The 23,320-nt window shown below is 34.4% G+C and overlaps 1 protein-coding gene and 1 long non-coding RNA gene across 3 annotated transcripts; both read right to left on the bottom strand.

The window, feature by feature from the left end:
• Positions 1–2,055: 2,055 nt before the first annotated feature.
• On the bottom strand, positions 2,056–12,739 carry LOC126978989 (syntaxin-6). Of its 2 annotated transcripts, none has more exons than XM_050828128.1 (6): positions 12,410–12,739; positions 11,272–11,441; positions 10,547–10,641; positions 9,999–10,312; positions 9,292–9,386; positions 2,056–7,553 (listed from the first exon to the last, which is right to left on the bottom strand). In XM_050828128.1, the coding sequence occupies exons 4-6, from the start codon at positions 10,307–10,309 to the stop codon at positions 7,477–7,479; spliced, it is 483 nt and encodes a 160-aa protein (XP_050684085.1). In that variant the 5' UTR covers positions 10,310–10,312; positions 10,547–10,641; positions 11,272–11,441; positions 12,410–12,739; the 3' UTR covers positions 2,056–7,476. The 2 variants fall into 2 exon arrangements, with proteins under 2 accessions (XP_050684085.1, XP_050684084.1); XM_050828127.1 differs by lacking the exon at positions 12,410–12,739 and adding an exon at positions 12,215–12,402.
• Positions 12,740–15,857: 3,118 nt separating this feature from the next.
• On the bottom strand, positions 15,858–17,851 carry LOC126978919 (uncharacterized). The gene is made up of 2 exons (XR_007732728.1): positions 17,622–17,851; positions 15,858–16,437 (listed from the first exon to the last, which is right to left on the bottom strand). It is a non-coding gene; the product is annotated as an uncharacterized LOC126978919 (long non-coding RNA).
• Positions 17,852–23,320: the final 5,469 nt, after the last annotated feature.

Below are 23,320 nucleotides of genomic sequence, written 5' to 3'. Positions count from 1 at the left end.
ATTAATAATATTTTATACTTAAATAGTTAAATATGAATAATTATATATAAATAATCAAGTTACTTACTTTAATTAAATATAAATAATTAATAGTTAGTACATAAATAATAGGCATTGTTTAATAATTATAATTTCCAAGTAAATAATTGACTTTATAACGTACTGATAACCATAACTCACGCTTGACCTTGCATTAGGCCGTATATGACTGTACGATGTGCACTTCGCGCTCTACCTTCAAAACGGTTGGTCGTATGAAAAAAAAGTTTAAACAAAAGTTGTAGGGAATTTTATAGCCTACAACTTTTATAATAAATGCAAATCTCATTTAATCGATAGGAAGCCAGATATTCGCGAAAAACCGATTTTTGTGACCTTTGACCTTGAATATCTTGAGACGCGGACACGATAACGATTGTGACTTTTGAGACAACATTTAGAATGACAAAACAAAGGTTCATACCAATTTGCAGCTTATTATCTTTCATTCCGAGGTGAAAGCCCTAATATGACTGGGCTATATTGGAATAATATTTCTCATAGAGAAATTAGATTTAATATAATTATTTATATCAATCAAATGGAATTTATTTCTATTATTGCATATCAACATGTCAAGTGATAAATTCAATTTATATCTGATATCATTTTCAGATTGTGACAATCTGTGACCGTAGGGGAAAGTAAACAAAACAACATTCTTTATGTTTAGAGAATCTAAACACTCAAACTGTTTGATTAGCTGTGTTCTGTTTGTATTTCCTCTGTTTCCAATTAATAACATTAAGGTAGTGTCAGGGGTGAAGTTAAATTTAGATAGCCTTTGCACAATCTGTGAAAAGGTTAGTCCTGGTAAACAATAATTTGTTACTGCCTGTCCCATCTCGCTTGAAATAAGCCGGCCCATACCTTTACCTAAGTTATCACTAAACATTACAATTTTGCTATTCACATTATTTGGTTTAAAGGAACTGATAGACTTAGTATCAGATAAGCTTGTGTTTTGATTATATTTGTGTGAAGGTAATTGCTGATTAGCAAGAGGCTCACAAGTAGGCTCAGATTTCTTCTCTAAGTTGTAGGTAACACATTTGTGGTGTCTTGTCACGGACTCCTTGTTTAGAAGAAGTTCATCTAAAACCAGTACTTGATCCTTCACTTGTTTGTTTGTAACATTGTATCTGTTATTCATTGTTTCCAATGATTTCTGTAGATTTAGGATTTCATTATTTAATTTATTTATATCTGATTCATATTTTAATTGGTTCTTTTGAATTGTTAATGAGTATAAATTTAATTGATTAATTAGATCTATTCTTTCTTTACTAAATTTATCCGGGCAGCTAGTATTAATGTAAAATATAAGTTATATTTCTATTGACGCGGTAAGTTTCGTGATTGTATTTAAAACCTTGTTTATGACAATATTGTTATTCGTAAAATAGCACGAGAAATAAATTCATTCAAGGATTTTTGTTTTGTTACGCCCAAGGTAGACCTATAACTTCTTGCGTGCGTAGGTACCTACATAATGTACACACAAACATTTTTTAAAAATTAGATTTATATAAGTATAAATATATATATAGATACCATTTTGTTCAATGACTTTTTGCTAGTAACCTTAGATCATTTATACGTCTATATAGACTATGAAAGCTGTGAAAACGTCGAAAAAAAATTCATATTTATTAATATCATATCGTGATTTTTTTAACACAAAACAATGTCATACAAATCGTGAGTGTAAGACGTAGCGTGTCACGCACGCTAAACTAATATTCCTGGCCTGTTTTTATAGGTTGTCTCTTAGCAAGAGACTCTAGCTAGACATATAGATTATCTAAGGTTGTTCCCATAATAGGTTAATAAATTATTTACGTAAATATTGATGTAATAAAGTGGCAATGAGTTTGGTGCTTCTTCTACTCACTAATGTTCAACCATTTCCAAACTTGTGGTAATTGGTGATACTGTTTCTGTACAACCTTTTCACCTTTAGTCGTATACCTATAGATTGTGGACATTAAATAGACGAAGATAGAATAAAACGAGTTTGTAAAATAATGACACTTTATTAAATAACAAATAAATACGATTAGTCAACATCTACAACAAAAATTACAATCTAAACATTAAGAGCTTTCTGCGCCACTGTACCAATATTGTGTCGAACTTATTTCGTTTCGATATTCGTTCACGATACAAAAGACTGGCGCGCAAGGTATTTCAGTTAAAAAGTCAAAAACATCGACATCAATAATAGCTACACTAAGACATCAATATATATTCTTATATTTAGTCTATAAGGAGTTCCAACAAATCAACTGCTACCTTCGGCTAAGGCAGAAACACAGTCTTATTACGTCAGCACAGGCGAAATCGTGTATTCTATTAATTTAAATTTTCCTCAGAGATATGAAAGCAGAATGAAGTCGGAATCTGCCGAAGTCTGTATAAGGCTACGATGCTAAGCGTATAATTACACCAAGTACAACGCGGACGGTTTTGCAAGCCATCATAATAAATCTACATAAAGCATCCAATAAATAGTCAGAGCTATAAACTAAAACTAGGATGACGCAGTCGCTCGTCGTACCGCTTCGCTCCGGTGTATATTTGAGCGAAGCGATCTAAACTAAGTCTGTGTACATAAACAAAACAAAATTAATCAAACAAGATTTGATCAATCGACTCAATTTTTAATTAAATATAAATACCGCGTGCTAATTTAGAATAATTTTGAAATAATGTTTGTTTTTAATTATAATGATTGAATCAAGTCGAAATTCAATATTCTAACTCGACAATAACCATAAATTTCGAAAGCTCTATATGAGTTCAAAATTTTTTAAAATCGGTCCAGAATTTGGCCGAGAAACAATTTAACACAGAAATCAATTGGAGTCACCCGGTGGGAGCTCCGCTCAGCTTCGCTTCGCTTCGCTCAATAATAAGTTATTAAGTACCTATCTGTGCGAGATTCCAATAAAAAATTGGTTGTCTGTAAAGTCGGCTTACGGATTATAATTTAACGTGATATCGTCACAAGAAAACATCTATTTATACGATCGTTTATATGAAATATATAAAACATCTTTTCGTTTTCGTTTATATAAAACATCTTTTAGTAAAAATTGTAACAACCAATTACTACTGCAGTCGCCCATCGATGCTACGTTTTCTAATAATCAAAGAACAAGATGCGTCGCAAGCCGAACGCTTACGCCGGTCGTGCCTCTCTATCGCTTGTTCCGCGCTCTCGCTTGCACGCTCGGCTCAGGCAAAGCGATATCACGTCAAAAATTGACTACAGAATAAGTTGATCAAGGATTTTTTCGGAACACCCATCGCCAGTGACCGAGAAACGTTTAGAAAGTTGATAAAAGCGTATCATTGTCACAGTACGTTTTCAAGCTTAAGAAGTACTAGCACAGATTTTTAAACAATAAAAAAAAACGCTTTCTATCGTCCGACAGCTTACCTATGCCCAAAAACAAGCTAGTCTTGACGAATCATGGCTTCACCATAACGATACAAAACACCAAGTCCTTCAACTTACCACCGATCTCCATCCGCTATGTTAGGTTTAAAATGAAATATTTTATGTCTTAATTTGTTCAATTGCCTAACAGCTAACTAATAACTGAACAAGCGGCGAGCTGTGATGGCTATTTAAATATTTGTTTACTAATGAAATATCCTTAGATTAAGAATTGGTCGCAGCTGCGCTCCAACTAAATACCGCAGGCGTACTCGAGCCAGTCTCGAACAATTGCTGCTTATCGATTAAGAATATTTTAAACAACTGCAGTAAATGCGGGAATGTATAGATATAGCAGTCGAAGTTTGTTATGGTGTGTAATTTGTGGTATGTTCCAGATTTTGGCTTCATTTTTATATTATTCTATTTGATTTGTCTATAATGTATAGAATGTCAATGAACACAACCCTAAAATAAAATATACATTGAACGTTTCTTTTTCCCTACAACGAAATATTAAAAAGTTAATAATAATAATATATTTTATCATTATTAATTTTTCATTTAGAGCCAAACAATTCTAGCCGCCTATTTATGGTCAAAGTCAATCGTATCATTACATAACAATTATTTAAAAAAAAACTTATTTTCGTTAATTTTGGTAGAAAGCATGTAATAGGATAATTTGACTAGTTTCTTTTCTTATTTATTTACTATTTATTTAAAATCATAAGCTAGATTAAATTCGTCGATATATTAGCTTAAATGACATTAAAATCGCTTTTAGAATGTATAAAAATATTTAAAATTTTAGGTCACGTACCTGTTACGTCGTAAGCTAGTAAATTACAACTTTCATTACATTGAAAGTCAACAAAAATATCTTTCATAATTCCTATGAGTGTTAAAATGCATTAAAATATGCTAAAAAGCTAATCTACATTTATAAAATGCAATGTGTATGAATGTAGTTCACCTAAAACTCGAGAACTGTTAGCCTAACTGAAATGAAACTTTGCACACACATAAAGGACGACATTACCACTACGACGGTAGTTACGTTAGAACCGGATATCTGGCACTGGTGACAGTAATTTGTATTTTTTTTATGATAATAAAGGGTGAGACGAGCCGGACGTTCAGCTGATGGTAGTCGATACGCCCTGCCCAGCACAATAATGCAGTGCCGCTTAGAATCCTTGAAAGACCCAAAAATTCTGCGTGGCACTACAACTGCGCTCGTCACCTTGAGACATAAGATGTTAAGTCTCATTTGCCAAGTAATTTCACTAGCTATGGCGTCCTTCAGACCGAAATACAGTATTGCTTACACATTACTGCTTCACGGCTGAAATAGGCGCCGTTGTGGTAGCCACAATCTAGCCGACATTCTGTGCAAAGGAGCCTCCTACTGTATCTTATAAACTAGCTTTTTAATAACTCGAATTGATTTAAAAAGCGTATCCAAGCTCAATATCAGCGGGCCATCAGCTAGTATTTAATAATCAACTTTGTGTGAGATTTATCGATAGGTAATTATTTCATTAAAAATATAATTATTTACAGTCAGATACTAGACATTTCTTCTTTTCAATTTCATTTTAAAAACAGGTACATTTTAAGGCGCACATGTAGAACTTGAATACAATAAATATTAACACCCTTATTCATAATAGCCCGCTAACCTAAAGCATTGCTAATTCTCACTCTGTCTTCTTCTATTGACCTAAGTCAGAATGAGAAAAAAGTTTAAAGTTAGCGGACCATTCTGAATAAGGGGGTAAATCATAAAATCTAAGGAGACCACAGTATCTACTTAACTCAATTTTAAATAATAGACATAGTGACTACTACAATATTATTTCATGTCTATTTTTGATACTTCATCTCTAAAGACGATAAAATTATGATAAAACACAAGATATAGTATCAGAATAAAATTAATTACACATTTAGCACATAAATATATCGAATGAATTAATATTAGACGATACGGGACTCCAATCCGCGCCTCTCGGGTTCCGTCCGAGCGCTCTTACCAACTGAGCCAACCGTCCGTGAATTTTGGTTTAAATTAAATTTGTAAGTATAGATAATCCCAAAAGTGGGAGATATCTTTTAAAATAACAAACTGTTCAAAGCTATTACTATTCCACTAACGAATATTATCAATTATGTACTTAATAATTATTCTCTTATTGTTTTATAAACATGATATTGGCAATTTGAGAGATGGAAACGACTATGAGAATAATGTATGTAGTTATTAAAAATTATTGAATTTAAAAGTGAAAAAATATACTTACATTCCTAAACGAGACTAAAAGAAACATGAACGAAGTTTACCAATAGTAAAAAGACTGACATAGACACCTACATCGGACATTCATAAATTTTACAAAATACCCTCTTATTGACTTGATTGATTCAAGACTTCAAAAATATAAAAAAGGCATTTATTTTTTGAAGTCAGTTTCATTTGAGTTTTTTTTTAATATCAATTAAAGCACAGGCACCGCCTCGGAAAGAAATAGCGCCATGAGATAGAAGAGAAGGGGCAAGAAACTATAAAATTATTATTTTTTTGTGATGTTTTAAGTAATACAATTTATACAGTATTGTACCTACGAGGTCATTTGATAGAGCTATAAAAAATAATTGAAGTCCGAGCCTAATTGATCGTTTAGATACTCTCCTATATGTAAGTATACATAAAATTGTATGGATGTTACAGGAAAGGTAACCTTATGAGGTTACGTTATTCCGGGTACGAATCCCAATAGGTGCAAGCATTTATATGATGAATATGGATGTGTATAAGTATTTATGTATGTTTAAGTAATTATATTGTATTAAATATATCATTGTTTGCAACTCATAACACAGGCTATATATATACTATATATGCTTAATTTGGGGCAAGGTAATTTGTGTAAAAAGTGTGCCAATACTATAATTTAATCACCCCTGAACGTTATGTATATTAATACTTATCACCTATTTAGTAAATTAAAATGAGACAATAATACCACAACCAACCAAAATTCCAATAATATTAACACTAAATTGATAAAAGAATTACATTTCGAGTTCAAGTTGCAAAAATATCATTTGGATTTAATATTTTTTACAAGGTACATCTGGCAGCACTTCTCTATAGCTCACTCATGAAGCACTTACAATAAATTAATAAATATATATTTCCCTTGTAGCTCCATCTTGTGGCAAGGTGTAGGTATCAAAATGCAAACATTACCTCCACATTTGAATACCAATGTGTATCATATTCTCTTCTGAGTTTTGTATACAAAGAGTGAAGTGAAGTGAAGAAACACCTGACTCTCTCAACTCTATCTGCTAGTTAGCTGGCTGTATCTGATCAGAGTATTTCTATTGCCACTATAACAACAAATGTTACTATAACTTAAAAATATACAATTACTATTATTAATATATAATACCTGGTATGGAAACCTTTTGTTTATGTCAGATGTGCATAAATTTAGCTCAGTTTAAATCTTTCCTTTTCTTACAACTGATCATTGTTGTTTAAAAGATATCAATAAAAGTTAGTTTACTAAATAGAATCTAGATAGTAAATCTAGATAACTCCAATGGGCTATCTAGAATCTAGATGCACGAATGTATTAGTTATAACTGAATTAGTTTTAGTCTCATATTTATGAAACAGCTTAGTGTTGCAGTGTTTTTATACACAAGGAATGTTGAAAGTAAATTATTGTAGCTGTGAAGAGCAATACTGCAATAACTATCATTGTTGTCTAATATAGTGTTTCATTTTCAATATTTATGCTATACCAGCTTGCATTGACTATACTAATCCTTAGATATTAGTATTTTATTTGTAGTAAGAATTTATACTAATTGGTATGAGATGAACTTGATAAAGCTTTAAACTACAGCAATTATGACAAATTAATGTTTAACATTATATTGTATAGAATGGTCGTACTTTATGAGAGCTACTAATCTTATACAATTATAAATATTATTAACAAAATTACAAGTATACACAGAAGTAGCCCGATTGCTGCCCACTGTCGACCATCTGGAAATAAAAAGGTAAATTAATAAAGTTTTGTATCAAAGACAGGTTAGTTAATTATTAATTATTGAAAATAAGACATCAACTTATCAGACTAAACAAACACTATATCCAAATCATGGTGGGCATTCTAATAGCTGTCTGGCCGAGGACACTACGCCCTGCCTATTATAATGCAGTGTCACTCAGGATTCTTGAAAAACCAAATAATTCTTAGCGGCACTAGAATTGCGCTCGTCAGCTTGAGACACAAGATGTTAAGTCTAATTTTCCCAGTAATTTCATTAGCTATGGCGCCCATCAGACCGAAACACAATAATGCTTACACATTCCTGCTTTACGGCAGAAATAGGCACCGTTGTGGTACCCATAATTTAGCCGGCATTCTGTGCAAAGGAGCCTGCCACTGTGATCTGAACTTCTGGAAGAAGCTAGGCTGGTTGGAATGACTGGCCAACACTGCACACAAAATAGACCCAATTAAGTGGTGTAATTGCGGAAACAGGAGCCCCTTTACCATACCATACCATATATGTAAATCTTTTATTGTAAGTTTATCACTTTCAAATATACATTATTATGTTTCTAACTAGTTGAGTTCTAATATCAGGCTTCATCATGCTCACTTAAATGTCATTGCTAGTGGCAGTTACGTGAAGTAAGTAGTTTCCTTCCTTGAAATATGGTTTTGGGAGGTGATGGCTGGTTCATTACTACTAGTATGGCGCTACTTATAGTAATGGACCAGCCATAACCTCCATCATTCTGTCATCAAAAACTCTGCTTCATGTTGTTAATTTTAAACTTAATATAATTAATATAATAAATATATATTATATTCATAATGTTGATATAATTCTTCTTTAGATTCCTTTTGTAAATATTTTATGTAAATATATCAAACAAAATAATATTAAGTGATAACTAACACAATAAATGTTTTATATAAGTAATATTATCAGTGTTTGTCCATTTTAATCTAACAGTATGTATATTTGTTTCAAGTATAATAAGAAAATAAATCTGTTATGAATCTGGGCACTGGTCATTACCATAATCACTTGTAAAATCGCTAACACCGATCAAATGACACACTCTAAGCTTGGTGGTCTACTGAAACGTGACATTGGCGAGTGGTGGTGCCCCTTCCACAGAAACCACTAGAAAGAATAAAATAGAATAGACTATGACATCTGTGAAAACATCGGTTTTTATCGGTTATCTAACAAAGGAAGAGACCCTATTTAGACATATAAATTATCTATGATTGCTCCCATAATAGGTTAATAAATTATTTATATACTGTAAATATTGATATAATAGAGTGGCTTCAATAATAGAATGAGTTTGTTGATACTTCTTCTCACTAAAGTTCAACAATTTCCAAACTCGCGATAAAAGGCGAAAAGTATAACTTTTTTACATTCATAAGTATCATAGTTTGACTTAATTGAATAAGACTGGTTTTGCTCAATGAGCACCCTGCTATAGTGGACCATGCTTTGAAGTACATTCAGATGAAGACATTGCCATTAAAACCTGGTATAAGCTAAACCTGGCAATCATTATCTTTCAGTTACTATTATAAACAATAATATCAAATATATTTTTGAGGCTTAAAATAAAAGGTATTTCTTTACATTACACATACATTTTGGTTATTTGTGAATCCGAATGGCAAATTTAATTTTAGCCAGAGTGAAACTAAAAAACAACAATAATTTAAAATAAGTAAATTTACCATTATTTATATGGAGTACTTTGGATATTTTCACAACAGTTGTATGCAACTTTGAATCTGCATTCTCAAGTTCAGAGTTTAAATCTTCAAGCATCCTGAAAGTTAAAAAAATTGCATACAATTTATGAGAAATAACACAATGCTCACACAGACAGCATTACAACTTCCAACAGATTATCTTATATATAAAATTCTTGTGTCACAATGTTAGTTACCTTACTCCTCCGAAATGGCTTAACTGATTTTTACCAAATTTTATATGCATATTCAGTAGGTCTGAGAATCGGCTACTATCTATTTTTCACTCTCCTAAATGTTAGAACTTAGACTATTTTTAGGAAATATGTACATGAAGTAGCCCCATTTTTTTAATCATTTCCCCTACTTCACTACACCCTGGTGCAAGCTATAAATATGAGAAACATTTTTGTGTAAAGTTATCACTCATTGTACACATTAATCAGGGCTCATTATAGGGTAGAAACATTTCAAATATAATATTATATTCTATATAATGACAAAAAATGTGTACTATGAGAAAATTAGTTACAAAACCTATAAATTGGCCGGCAACACTCCTGTGATTATTATAGTATTGCAAGAGAATGTGGGAGGCTTAAGGGCGGTGGGATAATCCACTCAACCTCACTACGCAAATAGGGCTCACAGCAGACATCCCTAATGTGCATATGAAGTGTTTTACTTACATAGCCTGTTCATCAAGCTCCAGGCCAATCTGGGTGGAGACAGTTTTCAAAGATCCGACAGAGTTACCAATCATTGTCAGCTGATCATTTTGACTTATCAACATACCATCTTGCAAAGACATCATGTCATTATCATATATGTCAAATCTAACGGGACTGTCTGTTGAAGCCAGTTTGGTGTATTTGGAATACTTGGGTGTTGATGACCATGTGATATTCCTGAAGTTTGTTGGACTTCCATCCCTAAGAAGTGGTTCATGTGCTGTGCCATCACTGTCATGATTTCTATTAATACTCATCTTGTTTTTCATAACCTAAGAGAAAATTATAATGATTTAAAGAAATTGTAGTATTATGTTCTATTTTAACCATAAATCAAAAAAAATCTTAGAATGTCTGGCAGTTAGTACTCTCTGGAGTTGTGTGCTCAAGCTCCTGGATTAGTTTTATAGCTGATAATTACATACAATATAATGCATTCATATATATCATGTTAATAACTTTTGGTGTTGATTAATTATGATGAAGATACAAAATAAATAACATACCTTAACTTCTTGTTTAGTTGTTTCAATAAATGATCGCCTGTCGGAAATTTCTTTATTATCTATTTTAAATTTTGATGAATTCTTCTCTGCAATACGTGATGAAAAGTTATGGAAATACACAACATATAATGTTTTTTTCACTAAAATTTGCAACTCATTAAAATAAGAAATATGTATTTGTAGCAATTACACTAATTAGCACAGCTTATAACACCAAATGTAATGATTTCTTACATTTTAAATATAAACATTAATATATATAATATAATAATATACATATAATTAATATCTATATATATAAAAATGAATTGCTGTGAATTGCTGCTCGCTAAAACTCGAGAATGGCTGGACGGATTTGGCTAATTTTTGTCTTGAATTATTTGTGAAATAGGAAACTGCTGCTAAATTAAATAAAAACAACAAATCTGTTTTTCCTTTGATGTGTCCATACATAATTTCTATGAGAGAATTTAATGACATTTAATGTATGACAGTTCTGCTGTGAAACAATTTCATTACGACAGCAGGGTGCATATTTTACGAAGTAATTTTTGATGTTATGATATATTATTGACAAATTCATATAAAAACATTATTTTATTTATTATATACATAACACTGTCTGTCGGGTCAGCTAGTACATAATATAAACAAAGAATACATACAAGATTTATTTCTTAGTAAGTACCAGTAATTATATTTACTACAACATTTAAAAAGGATATATATAGTGTCTTCTAAATCTTCCAAATCCCACTCTATGCTACGAAGGGAATTCCGCAATTCTATAGAAGTCCATTCAATCTCTACATTGTTTGGGAGTAATGATGAAGTTGACAACTCTTGCCACCTTATATATAGCCCTCTGGTTTTGTTCAATGCTCGAAACACCTCACTAATGTAAAAGAATAATTATGACAAAAGCATGAATAGCAAGGGCATCCTGAACATGAATGCAAGAAGACAAATTCACTATACTTGGTTAACTCAAAAGGTCATTTGGAACAAGAAGCCTGAATATTTGTTTGAAAAGCTTCGTTGGATTTAAGTACAACCCACCTTCACGGTACAACCCAGCTTATGTGCAAATAGACTACTTAGCCTGATAAGAGAGAGCCGGTTTAGGGGTTCTTTAAGATTCTCTGCAGCAAAAATTCGGAATTACTTACGATTACGGGACACTAACTAGTGAACAAACTCTAACAATTGAAACATGGTTATTGTACACAATAAGACCTAAAACAATTTGAATAACAGCTTAATTCATATATGAAGGTTTAATATACTTTTATCAGACAACTACTTTTTAAAATTATTTTCTTTCTTTTTGTTCTTGGTAATCACTAAAACAGCCAGAGTGGATAGGTCATATTATAAGAAATGACTTTAAGAAAATGAATAAGGATTCCATGCAATTGAAACAAAAACATGATTTTTTTAATAACAAAATATAATTTAATCATGACATAACCACATAAACAAAACTACATGGGAAAGTTGAGGTCAGCTGGAACCATCACCATGTTCTTAATTTCATATTTTATAATAATTGCCAACAATAATGCAATAAAAAAACGGATTCAGTCAAAATACAATGAATTAAATTGTATTCTGTATAAAATATCAATGATTGTAGAATATAAATAAAATGGAAACTAAATGACTTACTCTTTTACAACATAAAATGGATCTTCCAAAGTCATTTCAAGTAATGACGATATTATTAGATAAAACTTCACATCTGCTGGAGAACCTAACACTTCGTGAAATTCAGTATTGACAAGACCAACAATAACAAACAATCGTTTTCATTCCGTAGATCTTCGCCTATCCCATAAAATATTGATAATAGACAGTACATACCCTGGTTATGTATCAAATAAAGGCCTATTTCCCATCTTGTGTATACACGCATAATTTTACTCTTTGCGCATATATAGATCGCGATGAGCTGCACCTGCGTAAAATCTTATATTCTACTGCGCATTCGCCAATATAAACTATATTTTTTTGTGTCCGCTATGGAAAGTGAACCTATTCTTGAACGGCATAATTGTTAATTCGAATATCAGTGATCTCCATTTACAATTTATTGTATAATTTGATTGCAACAATAATAAGTGTCACAATATGTTAGCTAGGTATACCTTTTTATTTTGTATTAAAGAGGTATAATCAGGTATAATATTTATATTTTACAATTTATTGTATGTCAATTGTATAATATAGGTACTCATTTTTTTTTGATATTTTGACCTGGTAACTAAGATTATTAAAGTAAAGACCACAGACTAATAAGAGATAAGATCACAGACTAATAAGTCTGTCAAGATTCAAGTATTAGCCCTTCGAATAATGACATAATTATTTTAATCTAAGTATTAGCTACTTACACTACTTTCGTTCTCACTGTGTTGCCAACAAGTCTTTATGCAAGTTTAGCATTTGCATTTGCTTTTACATACAGGTCTAAGACATGTTTGATACAGTCTGATACTTGATAGCGTTCACACCAACAAAAAACATGCATGTTGTTAACAAGTATAGCTATTTTTATGGACATATATGTATAATACGTAATATTTAAAACAAGTTTTATACTCTATCTATGCTTGTTGTATAAAGTTTTATACATTTACCGGACAGACCGCATTTTTAAAAGTGGAAAAGAAGAAGATAAATGGCGTGGTCAAAGAAACAAACTCTATTAGCAATATATATCTCGGTTTACATTAAGATATTCTTTCAAAACTTTTATAATCGTCTCGCAAGCATCAGTAAGCATTGACTACTTTTTGCCTTTTTATATCCGATGCAAATACAAAGAAGAACAATGAATCAGCAGTAGCTAGAAATCATAAATAAACGGCTAACAAAAAAATGCGCGTTCATTCGTTGTTCCTTCCTTAAAGGCCGGCGCTTCGGCCGGCTTCCTTAAACGCTGATGTGATTCCTCTGGTTCCTAATATAAAAATATTTATTTTACTGATATACTAAAAAATAGGCAGTTTCCACTGAATTCCACTGTCTAAAATAAAAGTGTTAGTATAGGTGTGTTATGTATTCACGCAAGAATTTATACGTCTTTGGCGTAACAAAACAAATCCTTAAAATAATGTATACGTCGTGCTATTCTACGTTTGTAGAAAGTTACAGTTAAATCTACGTTTGTAGAATATTGTAAAAATTATGATATAAATTATTGAATATTAACGTATACGACTGTATTAGCTCGAACCCTTTGCCTGTCCTAATAAAAAATATAAAAATAGTAATATAATAGAAACTTTCTGAAAACTTTTATTTTTAAATGTCGTTGAGCGTGAACGTTTGTGTTTAAATTCTCTTTGGTTGAGCGCGCGCAACGTATTATTCTAATTCAAATAAATTTATCTTCAATAACATCAAAAAGTTATACATAATGTACGTTTTGCTTTTATTAGGTTCACCTGTATATGTGAATTCTGAAGATTTTACTCTTTCATCAATAAGCATAAAAGAGAAAATCAAGAACCTGATAATGACCTCACCTGTAAAAAGTTTAACCCCCTTATTCATAATAGTCCGCTAGCTTTAAATATTCGCTAAAGAGTGTTTTTTCTCATTGACTCATGACTTAGGGCAATAGAAGAAGACAGACTGAGAATTAGCAATGCTTTAAGTTAGCAGACTATTATGAATAAAGGGTAGTGTGCTGATGAATAATAATATCGAAATATAAGATTATATCTTTCTTTGTTAAATATATAAAATCTCGCTTGATTAAATAATATTATTTATTATGAAGGCATTATTTTATGTTAGATAGAGAAAATGCCAACTTTGCTTAAAAGATGAAGTTACAGCGTTAGCGTTATCGAGAAAAAAATAGCAAAACCTTCAGTACGTGAGTGCTTATTTGGTAACAAGGCTTTGTTTAATGTAATATGTTAATGTATCTGTTAATTTTTCCTGAAGTTAATTTTTGTTAAGTTTTACTTCAATCACGGGTAAAGATCATTTTATCTTGAAAATCGGGCATTCTTACTTTGAAAGTCAGGCATAGATTTTTTCAGAGATAATAACACTGACCCTATGTACAGTACTATGTCGAGAAATAGTCCATTTATTTTTAACCGACTTCCAAAAGAAGGAGGTTATCAATTCGATCGGTTTTTTTTATGTATGTACACCGATTACTCTGAGATTTATGATCCGACTAATGTAATTCTTCTTTTGTTTGATGCGAAATAGATACCATTTGGTCCCATGAAAATTTTACATAGTTTGGCTCAGTAGTTTTCATTTTATGAACAACATGAAGTCTCGTCTACCTGGATGTCATAATTGTTTTCTGTGTACCGCTTTTTTTGGAGTTTTCATTCAAGTTGATTATATATTATTATTAACTGACACTAAAACGTAAAAAATAAACTACGTTTAAAAAAACCGACTTCAAAAACTGAAAAGTATCAAATACACATCTTATGCAAACCTTTACCTTTGATATTAATAAAATACTATTATTTGTATGTGCTACAAACTGATAGCTTTGAAGTCGGCGCCAAGCCAAATGTAATAAAGGTACCTACACTCGCCACGCGTGACTATGAGCGAGATAGCTTCGTCTAACAAAAAACAAGCCAAGCGGACAGACACGCAAGGCCAGACAACCTACATAAATACAGTAAGTAAGCTGTTTATAATATTAAGTTTTATTTTGTTTAGGGCTTGGCACTGACTTAAAACCTATCAATAGGTAGTACATATAAATAATTGTATTTTATTAATATTAAATGTTAAGATTTGCATAAGATGTGAATTAAATTAAATATTTAGTTATTTGATACTTTTCAGTTTTTGAAGTCGGTTTTTATACGCTTTATATCAGCTTCACCTGTATGTTTGTAACCGACTTCTTTGGGCGCGATTTTGACCCACTTTTATCGGCTAGATTTCGTTCAAACTTTGTAGATTTATCGAGGACCGATGACATTACACTAATTTGACTAAAAAATGAAAAATAAATAATAGTTAAAAAAATTAAAAAGCACGCTTAATATAAAATTCAACTAAAAAATAGAAAATAAATTTAAATTGAAAATAGTGTAAAAAAATATATTTTATTGTAATATTTATTATATGAAGCGTGCTTATCAGTTTTTTTAACTATTATTTATTTTTCATTTTTTAGTCAAATTAGTGTAATGTCATGTTAAAAAAAAATTAAAAAGTTTTTTTTAACTATTATTTATTTTAAACATAGTTTAATTTTTAAACACAAATGTTGAAAGTAAAAAGAATGAGCTCCAATTAATAAATAAAATGAGTCTTTAAATTCACTTTGATTTATTAGGCTATTAACATAAAAAAATATAACATATGCAGATTTATTTTAAAAAATTAGGACTGCTTAGAATAAAGCTTAGTTTTTTGCAGCCTTATCTTAAAATTAAATGTTGCAGTTTTAGACAAACACTTCAATACATAAATCTCAATGCTAATGCAGGTGTGTGAGACCCGTTATAACAGCTAATATGATGCAGGCAATTGCCACAAACACTCTTATTCCATATATTATATTATATTAAAATGTCTAACGCTATGACAAAAACATTAATATACACACACTTGCAATATTTTCTCAATTCAGTAGAAACAGTAGCTGTTGGGTTGTATGTGATGGTCAATCCAGCTTATGTATTAAAGAGTTTAGAGGCCCAAACAAATGCAGTATAATAATTGTTGTGGAATACTGTTGAGATGGATGTAACTAATATTACTCAAGCACATTATCAGGCACCCTAACAACACTTCAGTTATCAGTAGATTAAAGTAACAGTAAAAAGTAGGAATGAGCTTCAATAATTGAATTGTCAATCTTAGCAAGTCAAAAATTTTCACCATCCAATCTGCAAAAAAAATATTTACCCATTAGTTATTTGATATATATATTAGAATTTATCCAGCACAATGCCGATAAAAACATATATAATACAATGGCTAAATAGGTTTATAACATCTTTATTGCTTATCATATTATGGTATCAACCTCATAAATGCTTTTATTGAATAATTTATCACTTTATTTAGAATGGTTTACTATTATTTAGTCTGAAATTTTTTGTATGACTATTGCTTGTGTATCTGTCTCCAGAACTACTAAAAGGTTACTATAACACAGACTAGGAATGGAGCAACCACCCTCAGAATGAAAAAAAGGAGAGCACAGAGTTTCTTGCATGTATTCTTATCAGGTTGGTGACATAAATCTTCATATTGGTTGTAGATTTGGATGTTCAATAAGTTTTATCATATCATATTTAGAATACAAAATTTAAAGTTAGTGTACACATAATGGATGTTTGAGTCTTCTATTATTTATATGCAGAAGATTTTTTCACTGCCTAAATGACTGAATGTTAGGCTAAGATAGAGATCACAATCTAAAGAAACACTTCCTGAACAAAGAGGCCAAGCAACAACTCTTTATGCTACAGCCTGTGGGTATACTAATGTTATAGCAAAATAATATATATTTTAGCCACACAAGAACAAGACTAATTTGGTTAAATCAACAAAATAGGCTGAGACAGTCTGAAACCGAATATTTCTACAATTATAAGTAACATATTTTTAGGCAAATCGGTCAATTACTTTAGTTATTTTATTTCTTAAATTCAGGATCCAGAAACTTTAACAGAATTCTCTCATCAAGGTTTTTCATTTTTTCTGGCTTTGGAACTCCAGAGTGGGCTGGCGCAGGTTTACGATTCCAGGATGCTTTCATTGCACTTTTAGTAACATTATCGGGTATCTGCGATGTTCTATTCTCCTTCGCTTTAGGAGTTAAAAGGTTCGGTACTGTATTTGTTCTCTTCCTAGATTCTACCAAAGGCGTGTTTATTTCTAAACAAAGTAAACATTTTTGAGTAAATAATGATTTAAATGGTCATTGGTATTACATTTACTGTTTGCAACAAGTGAGCTTATTTACAACCTTTTTGGACTTTAATTTCAAATTTTTTTTCTGTAGTCTTTGAAGTCATGACAATTTTTAGCGAGTTAACAGAAGGTTGTGCGTTATCTATCTTACGCTGAACTTGTGGAGTAGACTTTGGAGTTTTTCTTGGGCTTGGAGCCATTTCGCAATGTCATAAAAATGTACTAAAAACTGATCACTAAAGTGTAGCAAGAAATCACAATACTAAACAAATTTTAATAATACAAATATTAAGACTACGTCTGTAACGAATTTTGTGGACTTATTTGGTACGGCTGCCGGATGGACCTTCCAACGGTCCGATGGGCGCCTACCACCAATAATAATAATAATTATTATTATTATAATAATTATTATCGATACGTCCCGGACAGTTATAATAAATAGTAATAATTTTGTGCGATGGACAATATATATATATAGGATTTATTTTTTGATTTTATGTAATTCGATTTCTAAGATATATGAATGTAACTTGCTGATGAGGCTGTGTGGTCTTTGACTCTTTCCTGGTCCGGATGAATAAAAAAAAACATAACATCAACAACAATGAATTGCAGAGCGCGGGAAGATTCGAAACGTGAGGGTGGTGAGGGCATAGACCAAGTAAAGTTTTTTATAGACATCGGTTTGGCCTACATGAGACAAATAATATATTAAATAGGTACATGTACATAATAATACACAAGTTTTCGTACTATCACTTTTACATCGTAAAAAACGACATCGCACCATATTTCCTTCGATTCTACTTAAAATTGTCACTGATGTTGAATAAATAGTAGATATTTCACACGTTTCACAACAATAATAGCTTATTTTTTATAGATGCAAATAAAAGTAAACAAAATATCTGTGCAGCGCTGTCAAGTTTGTCTACGACACCGGGTGTGCTGCGCTTGATTGCGAACTATGTTCTTTTCTAGCGAAGAGGATGCCGATTACGAAAATGAAGCAAACAAAATATAGAAGCCGTAGATGGTGACAGACTATAATAGATGGTATCCATAAGATAGTGCGGCAGGCTACGAATTTATTGTGTTCATCCAATGCAAGGATGAAAAAAAGCCTATCGGAATTAGTTGCTTCCAATATTTTAGATTAGATTCCAACGGTTAAGGGCAATAAGTACTTAAAAAATATTAACAAAATTAAAATAGGAGTAATCTTTGACAAGACCAATTTAGGACATGAGTTTCTTAATAAATGCTTGTTCTTAAAAGAACAAGATATCACGGCATCAATCCCGGCTTCTTCCACTGAGTTGACAAGAATCGTAACCTGAATACCTGTGTATATGTTCAATAAAATATATTTACAGCCACAGAATAGGTAAAAGACATTAGAATGGCCATCACGCGTAATTTGTATGGCAACCATTGTCGCCACTCAATGTTATAACTACACGCCCTATTCAAATAAACGAAAAAGCATTTGCACACATACGTAACCGCTAATTCAACCCTCTAATTGGTCAACACATAGTATATGGCATACACACGCCTAATTTTGACATATTTTTTTTGTTAAACTGTCATACCATTATTAGGAGTGGTAGTGCCATGTTGGGTCCTCACGGACACAACTGAATTGGGCCGGCACGCGCGGAGAAATACCACTCCCCCACTCGAAACCGGCGTGAAATAGCGGCTAACGCTGTGTTTCGCCCGGTGAGTGGGGTATCCGGAGGCCTACACCCCCCCTCCCATATACAAATGGCAGCACAGACTAAAAAGAGACTACTCCAGGACGGTACCAGGCTATGCAGCCCTGGAGAATCCGTCCCTAGGCGTCCACAATTAGGGCCTGTACCTAACAGTGGTTGCCCAGGCTGCCCCGCGTATTCTGGAGGGGGCAAATCTGCGCTGACTCGGGGCAAACAGAGCAGGAGGCTCAAACCACCCTCCTCCATACTCACTGTGGACTTTTGCAACATAAGGGGGCTTCGATCAAATTTAAATGCCGTCCACTTTCACCTGGAGACGGTGAAGCCGGCCCTGCTCTTTTTAACCGAGACACAGATATCCTCCCTGGCTAATTCATCTTACCTTTCCTACCCGGGGTATAATTTGGAACACTCCTTTATACCACGGGCTGGCGTGTGCGTTTACGTTAGGGAGGATGTCTGTTCTCCACGCCTGAGTTTTCTTGAAGGACAGGACCTTTCCATCATCTGGCTGCGTGTAGACTGCGATGACCATCCGCAAATCTAGCATGCCTGTATAGGTCCCATAGCGGTAACGCAGAGACTGACCGGCTCCTCGAACACATCCAAATGGCTACAGATTCCGTGTCGGAGCAGATCCTCACTGCAGAGATCGTGTTTCTTGGCGACGCTGAATGGCTAGGCTCACGTACCACCAATCATGCAGGGAGATCTGTTCACGACTTCGCCTTAGCATATGGTCTGACGCAACTGGTTATTGCGCCAACGCGAATCCCAGATGTGCAAGATCATACACCTTCACTGTTGGACCTTCTGTTGACCTCACATCCGGACGGCTACCTAGTTTCCGTTGGCCCCCCTCTGGGATCGTCGGACCACTGCCTGATCCGGAGCACCGTGCCGATCACGCGCCTAACACGGCCCCGCTTCTTAGGCTGTCGCCGCTTGTGGCACTATAGGTCAGCAGAGTGGGACGAGATGCGGTGCTTTTTTGCATCCTACCCGTGGAGGCAGATCTGTTTTTCGCTGGGATATCCAGATGCCGCTGCTGACGCTGTTGCTGATGTGGTACTGCAAGGTATGGAACTCTTCATTCCATTCTCCTCTGTGCCTATCGGTGGCAGGTCCCAACCATGGTTTGACCGCTCCTGCAAAATGGCCTCTCGCCGAAAGCAGGAGTGCTATCAGGCTTGGGTCAATGCGGTTGTATCTAAGGATGTGAATTCCAGCGAACTTAAAAAACACTTCAATCATGCCTCCAGGTCCTTCAAAAGAGTTATTGATGACGCGAAGTCGAAGCACATTGGCAGAATTGGCGAGAGACTTGCACGCATTCCCCCGATAGTGTCCTGCGGACATGTGCTCCGGAACTGGCGCCGGTCCTTACCCGTCTTTTCCGGCTGTCCTACTCATCAGGCTTAGTCCCGAAATTATGGAAGGCGGCTTTAGTGCACCCGATCCCTAAGAAAGGTGTATGCTTAGATCCGTCCAACTACCGCCCCATTGCCATTACCTCCATTTTCTCCAAAGTAATGGAGTCGATCATAACCGCCAGCTCTTGGGATACCTAGAGGGGCACCAGCTGATCAGCGACTGCCAGTACGGTTTCCGTCAGGGTCGCTCAGCTGGTGATCTTCTTGCATACCTCACCCATAAATGGGCGCAAACGCTGGTGTCCCGCAAGGCTGCGTGCTATCCCCTACGCTGTTTCTTCTGCATATCAATGATATGCTGCAAATCAGCAATATTCATGCTATGCACACGACAGCACAGGGTATGCTTCCAACACCGGCCGTGCCAACATGTCCCGGGATAGCGTCGACGAGAACCGGAACAAACTTGTGTCTGAAATCGAGACTATGCTTTTCAAAGTCTCGGAATGGGGCTGACATAATTTAGTCCAATTCAACCCCAAGAAGACACATGTTTGTGCGATCACCACTAAAAAGTCTACCTTTGTCGTATCCCCTCGATTCGAGATCACTCCTCTAACTGCCACAAGGCTGTACAGGCGTATTGGCATACTTGGCGTCGATATATCGAGCGACGTTCAGTTCCGTGGTCACTTGGAAGAGAAGGCCAAACTGGCCTCTAAAAAGCTTGGTGTACTCAGTAAGGCGAGACTTAAATCCTACTTCACTAAAATCCACCGCCTGCAACTTTATTAGGCGCAAATTCGGCCTCACATGGAGTACTGTTCTCACCTCTGGGCGGGTGCTCCCCATCACCAGCTTCTTCCATTTGACCGCATACAACGAAGAGCGGCTCGAATCATCGAAGATCAAGTCATCTCCGATCGGCTTGATTCTCTAGCATTGCGTAGAGATGTGGGTTCTCTCTGCATCTTCTACCGAATTTATCACGGGGAGTGCTCAGAGGAGCTGTTCGGGTTGATTCCAGCGGCCGAATTCCACCGTCGGACATTACGTGCAAAGTACCATCCGCATCACGTAGACGTCTGGCATTCCACAACCGCACGTTTTGTTCGAAATTTCTTGCCTCGCACACTTTGTGGAATCAACTACCGGCAGCGGTCTTCCCGAACAGATACGACTTAGGGACCTTCAAGAAAAAAGCATACTCCCACCTTAAAGGCCGGCAACGCATTTCTTGACACACCTGTTGTTGCGGATGTCCATGGGCGGTTGCCTCACCTCTCCCTATCCCGTGAGCCTCTTGCCCGTTTGCCCCCTCTCATATAAAAAAAAAATACAGATAATGTTATACTTCATGGATGGGTACATGAGTAAAGTGATGCGCCACGCTTATGCGTTAACAAACCAACTTTCAAAAATCGGTTTTGACATTTAAATCGAATATATTCAAATCATGTAAATAATAATCGAAAGGCATGGGTGATCAAGCCGTTCAAAGAGCACTTCATTCCCGACATCTCAAGCAGGTCTGCGTCAACCGTTCAAATGGTTTGAGCTGATACTGGGGTGCGCCAGACCAGAAATGACAGCAGTACACCTTATTTGGCCGGACCTGCGCTTTGTAGAGTGCTAGAATGTGGGCCAGCCTGAAGTATTGCCGTGTTCTATCTATTATTCCGATACTAGGCGAAGCTTAAAGGTCAAAGAGCGGTGTTACAACAAATGGGGCTTTATGAGTGGTAAACGCGCAAAATCGAGTCTTACTTAGGTAGTCTTAGTGTATACCAAGAACTGGAGGCTAACAATGCCTGCCCTGATTTTGGACAGCAGGGAGGTAATAGCAATAGGCCTGTTGTTAGCCAAATCCGAACTGTCTCTTTATTTTTTGATCGGATAGACAAGTCCGGGACCGGAGTTCGGAGTAATGCAGCCGAACAGAAATTACGAGGGCGGCACTGAAAGTTTCGGGAATCATGGAAGTGACACAACATTACTTTTTACACCTAATTGTTCATGCAAGATTTTTTATATTTGACTCATGCCAATGTCTAAAGTTACCTGAATTTCGTGGTATGTCACATGTCGATCTTCCTCAATCAGCTTACGCACAGCATCATCGTTTTCTTTGGTGACTGCAGTTTTTGGACAACCTTGACGGGGATCATCACTGAGCTTGACACGTCCACGTTGAAATTCAGCAAACCAGTGATAAATTGTGGTTTTGGATGGGGCTTCATCACCAAATGCAGAAATCATCCGGTCAACACACTGTTTTTATGTTAAACCACTTCGAAAGTCATAATAAATCATCGCTCTAGAATTTTCTCGAGTCAATTCCATTTTCTCAACGACTAAACAAGTTTGAAAAGACCTTGTGACTAGACCGAGAATCTTTTTTTAAATAAATAAATGGTATTCGATTTTTAAAACCAAGGAGTTTTCAATTAAAAGATTTTAATATGACAGGAACAGTGGAAATATTTCATTCCCGATACTTTTAGTGCAGCCCTCGTACATGTCAACCATTTACAGCTAGTGAAATGCTTACCTTATTGCAAAATAACAGTGTTAAGGTTACTACAGATGACTGGAATATGTAAAGTCGACTAACACAATAAATATAAATTAGAAGAATAGGATCGAGATATCCTCTTCGACAGAGTTTGTGAATAAGAATAATTAATTAACAAAATTAGATACAATACCAGTAGTGGGTAGTGATGAATGATGATGATGTTGATGATAATAAT

This window comes from Leptidea sinapis, chromosome Z, assembly GCF_905404315.1.
Source record: "Leptidea sinapis chromosome Z, ilLepSina1.1, whole genome shotgun sequence".
NCBI lineage: Eukaryota > Metazoa > Arthropoda > Insecta > Lepidoptera > Pieridae > Leptidea > Leptidea sinapis.
The sequence above is the reverse complement of the archived record's forward strand: the minus strand, read 5'-3'. Positions and strand labels throughout refer to the sequence as shown.

What these genes read in the sequence shown, in the direction of transcription:
- LOC126978989 (XM_050828127.1), bottom strand. Translation starts at nt 12,249, where the DNA reads ATGACTTTGGAAGATCCATTTTATGTTGTAAAAGA. An exon ending in CAACTAAACAAGAAGTTAAG is followed by an intron (nt 10,313 to 10,546) that starts GTATGTTATTTA and finishes ATTTTCTCTTAG; the next exon opens with GTTATGAAAAACAAGATGAG. An exon ending in AGTACTCCATATAAATAATG is followed by an intron (nt 7,554 to 9,291) that starts GTAAATTTACTT and finishes TTTTATTTCCAG; the next exon opens with ATGGTCGACAGTGGGCAGCA.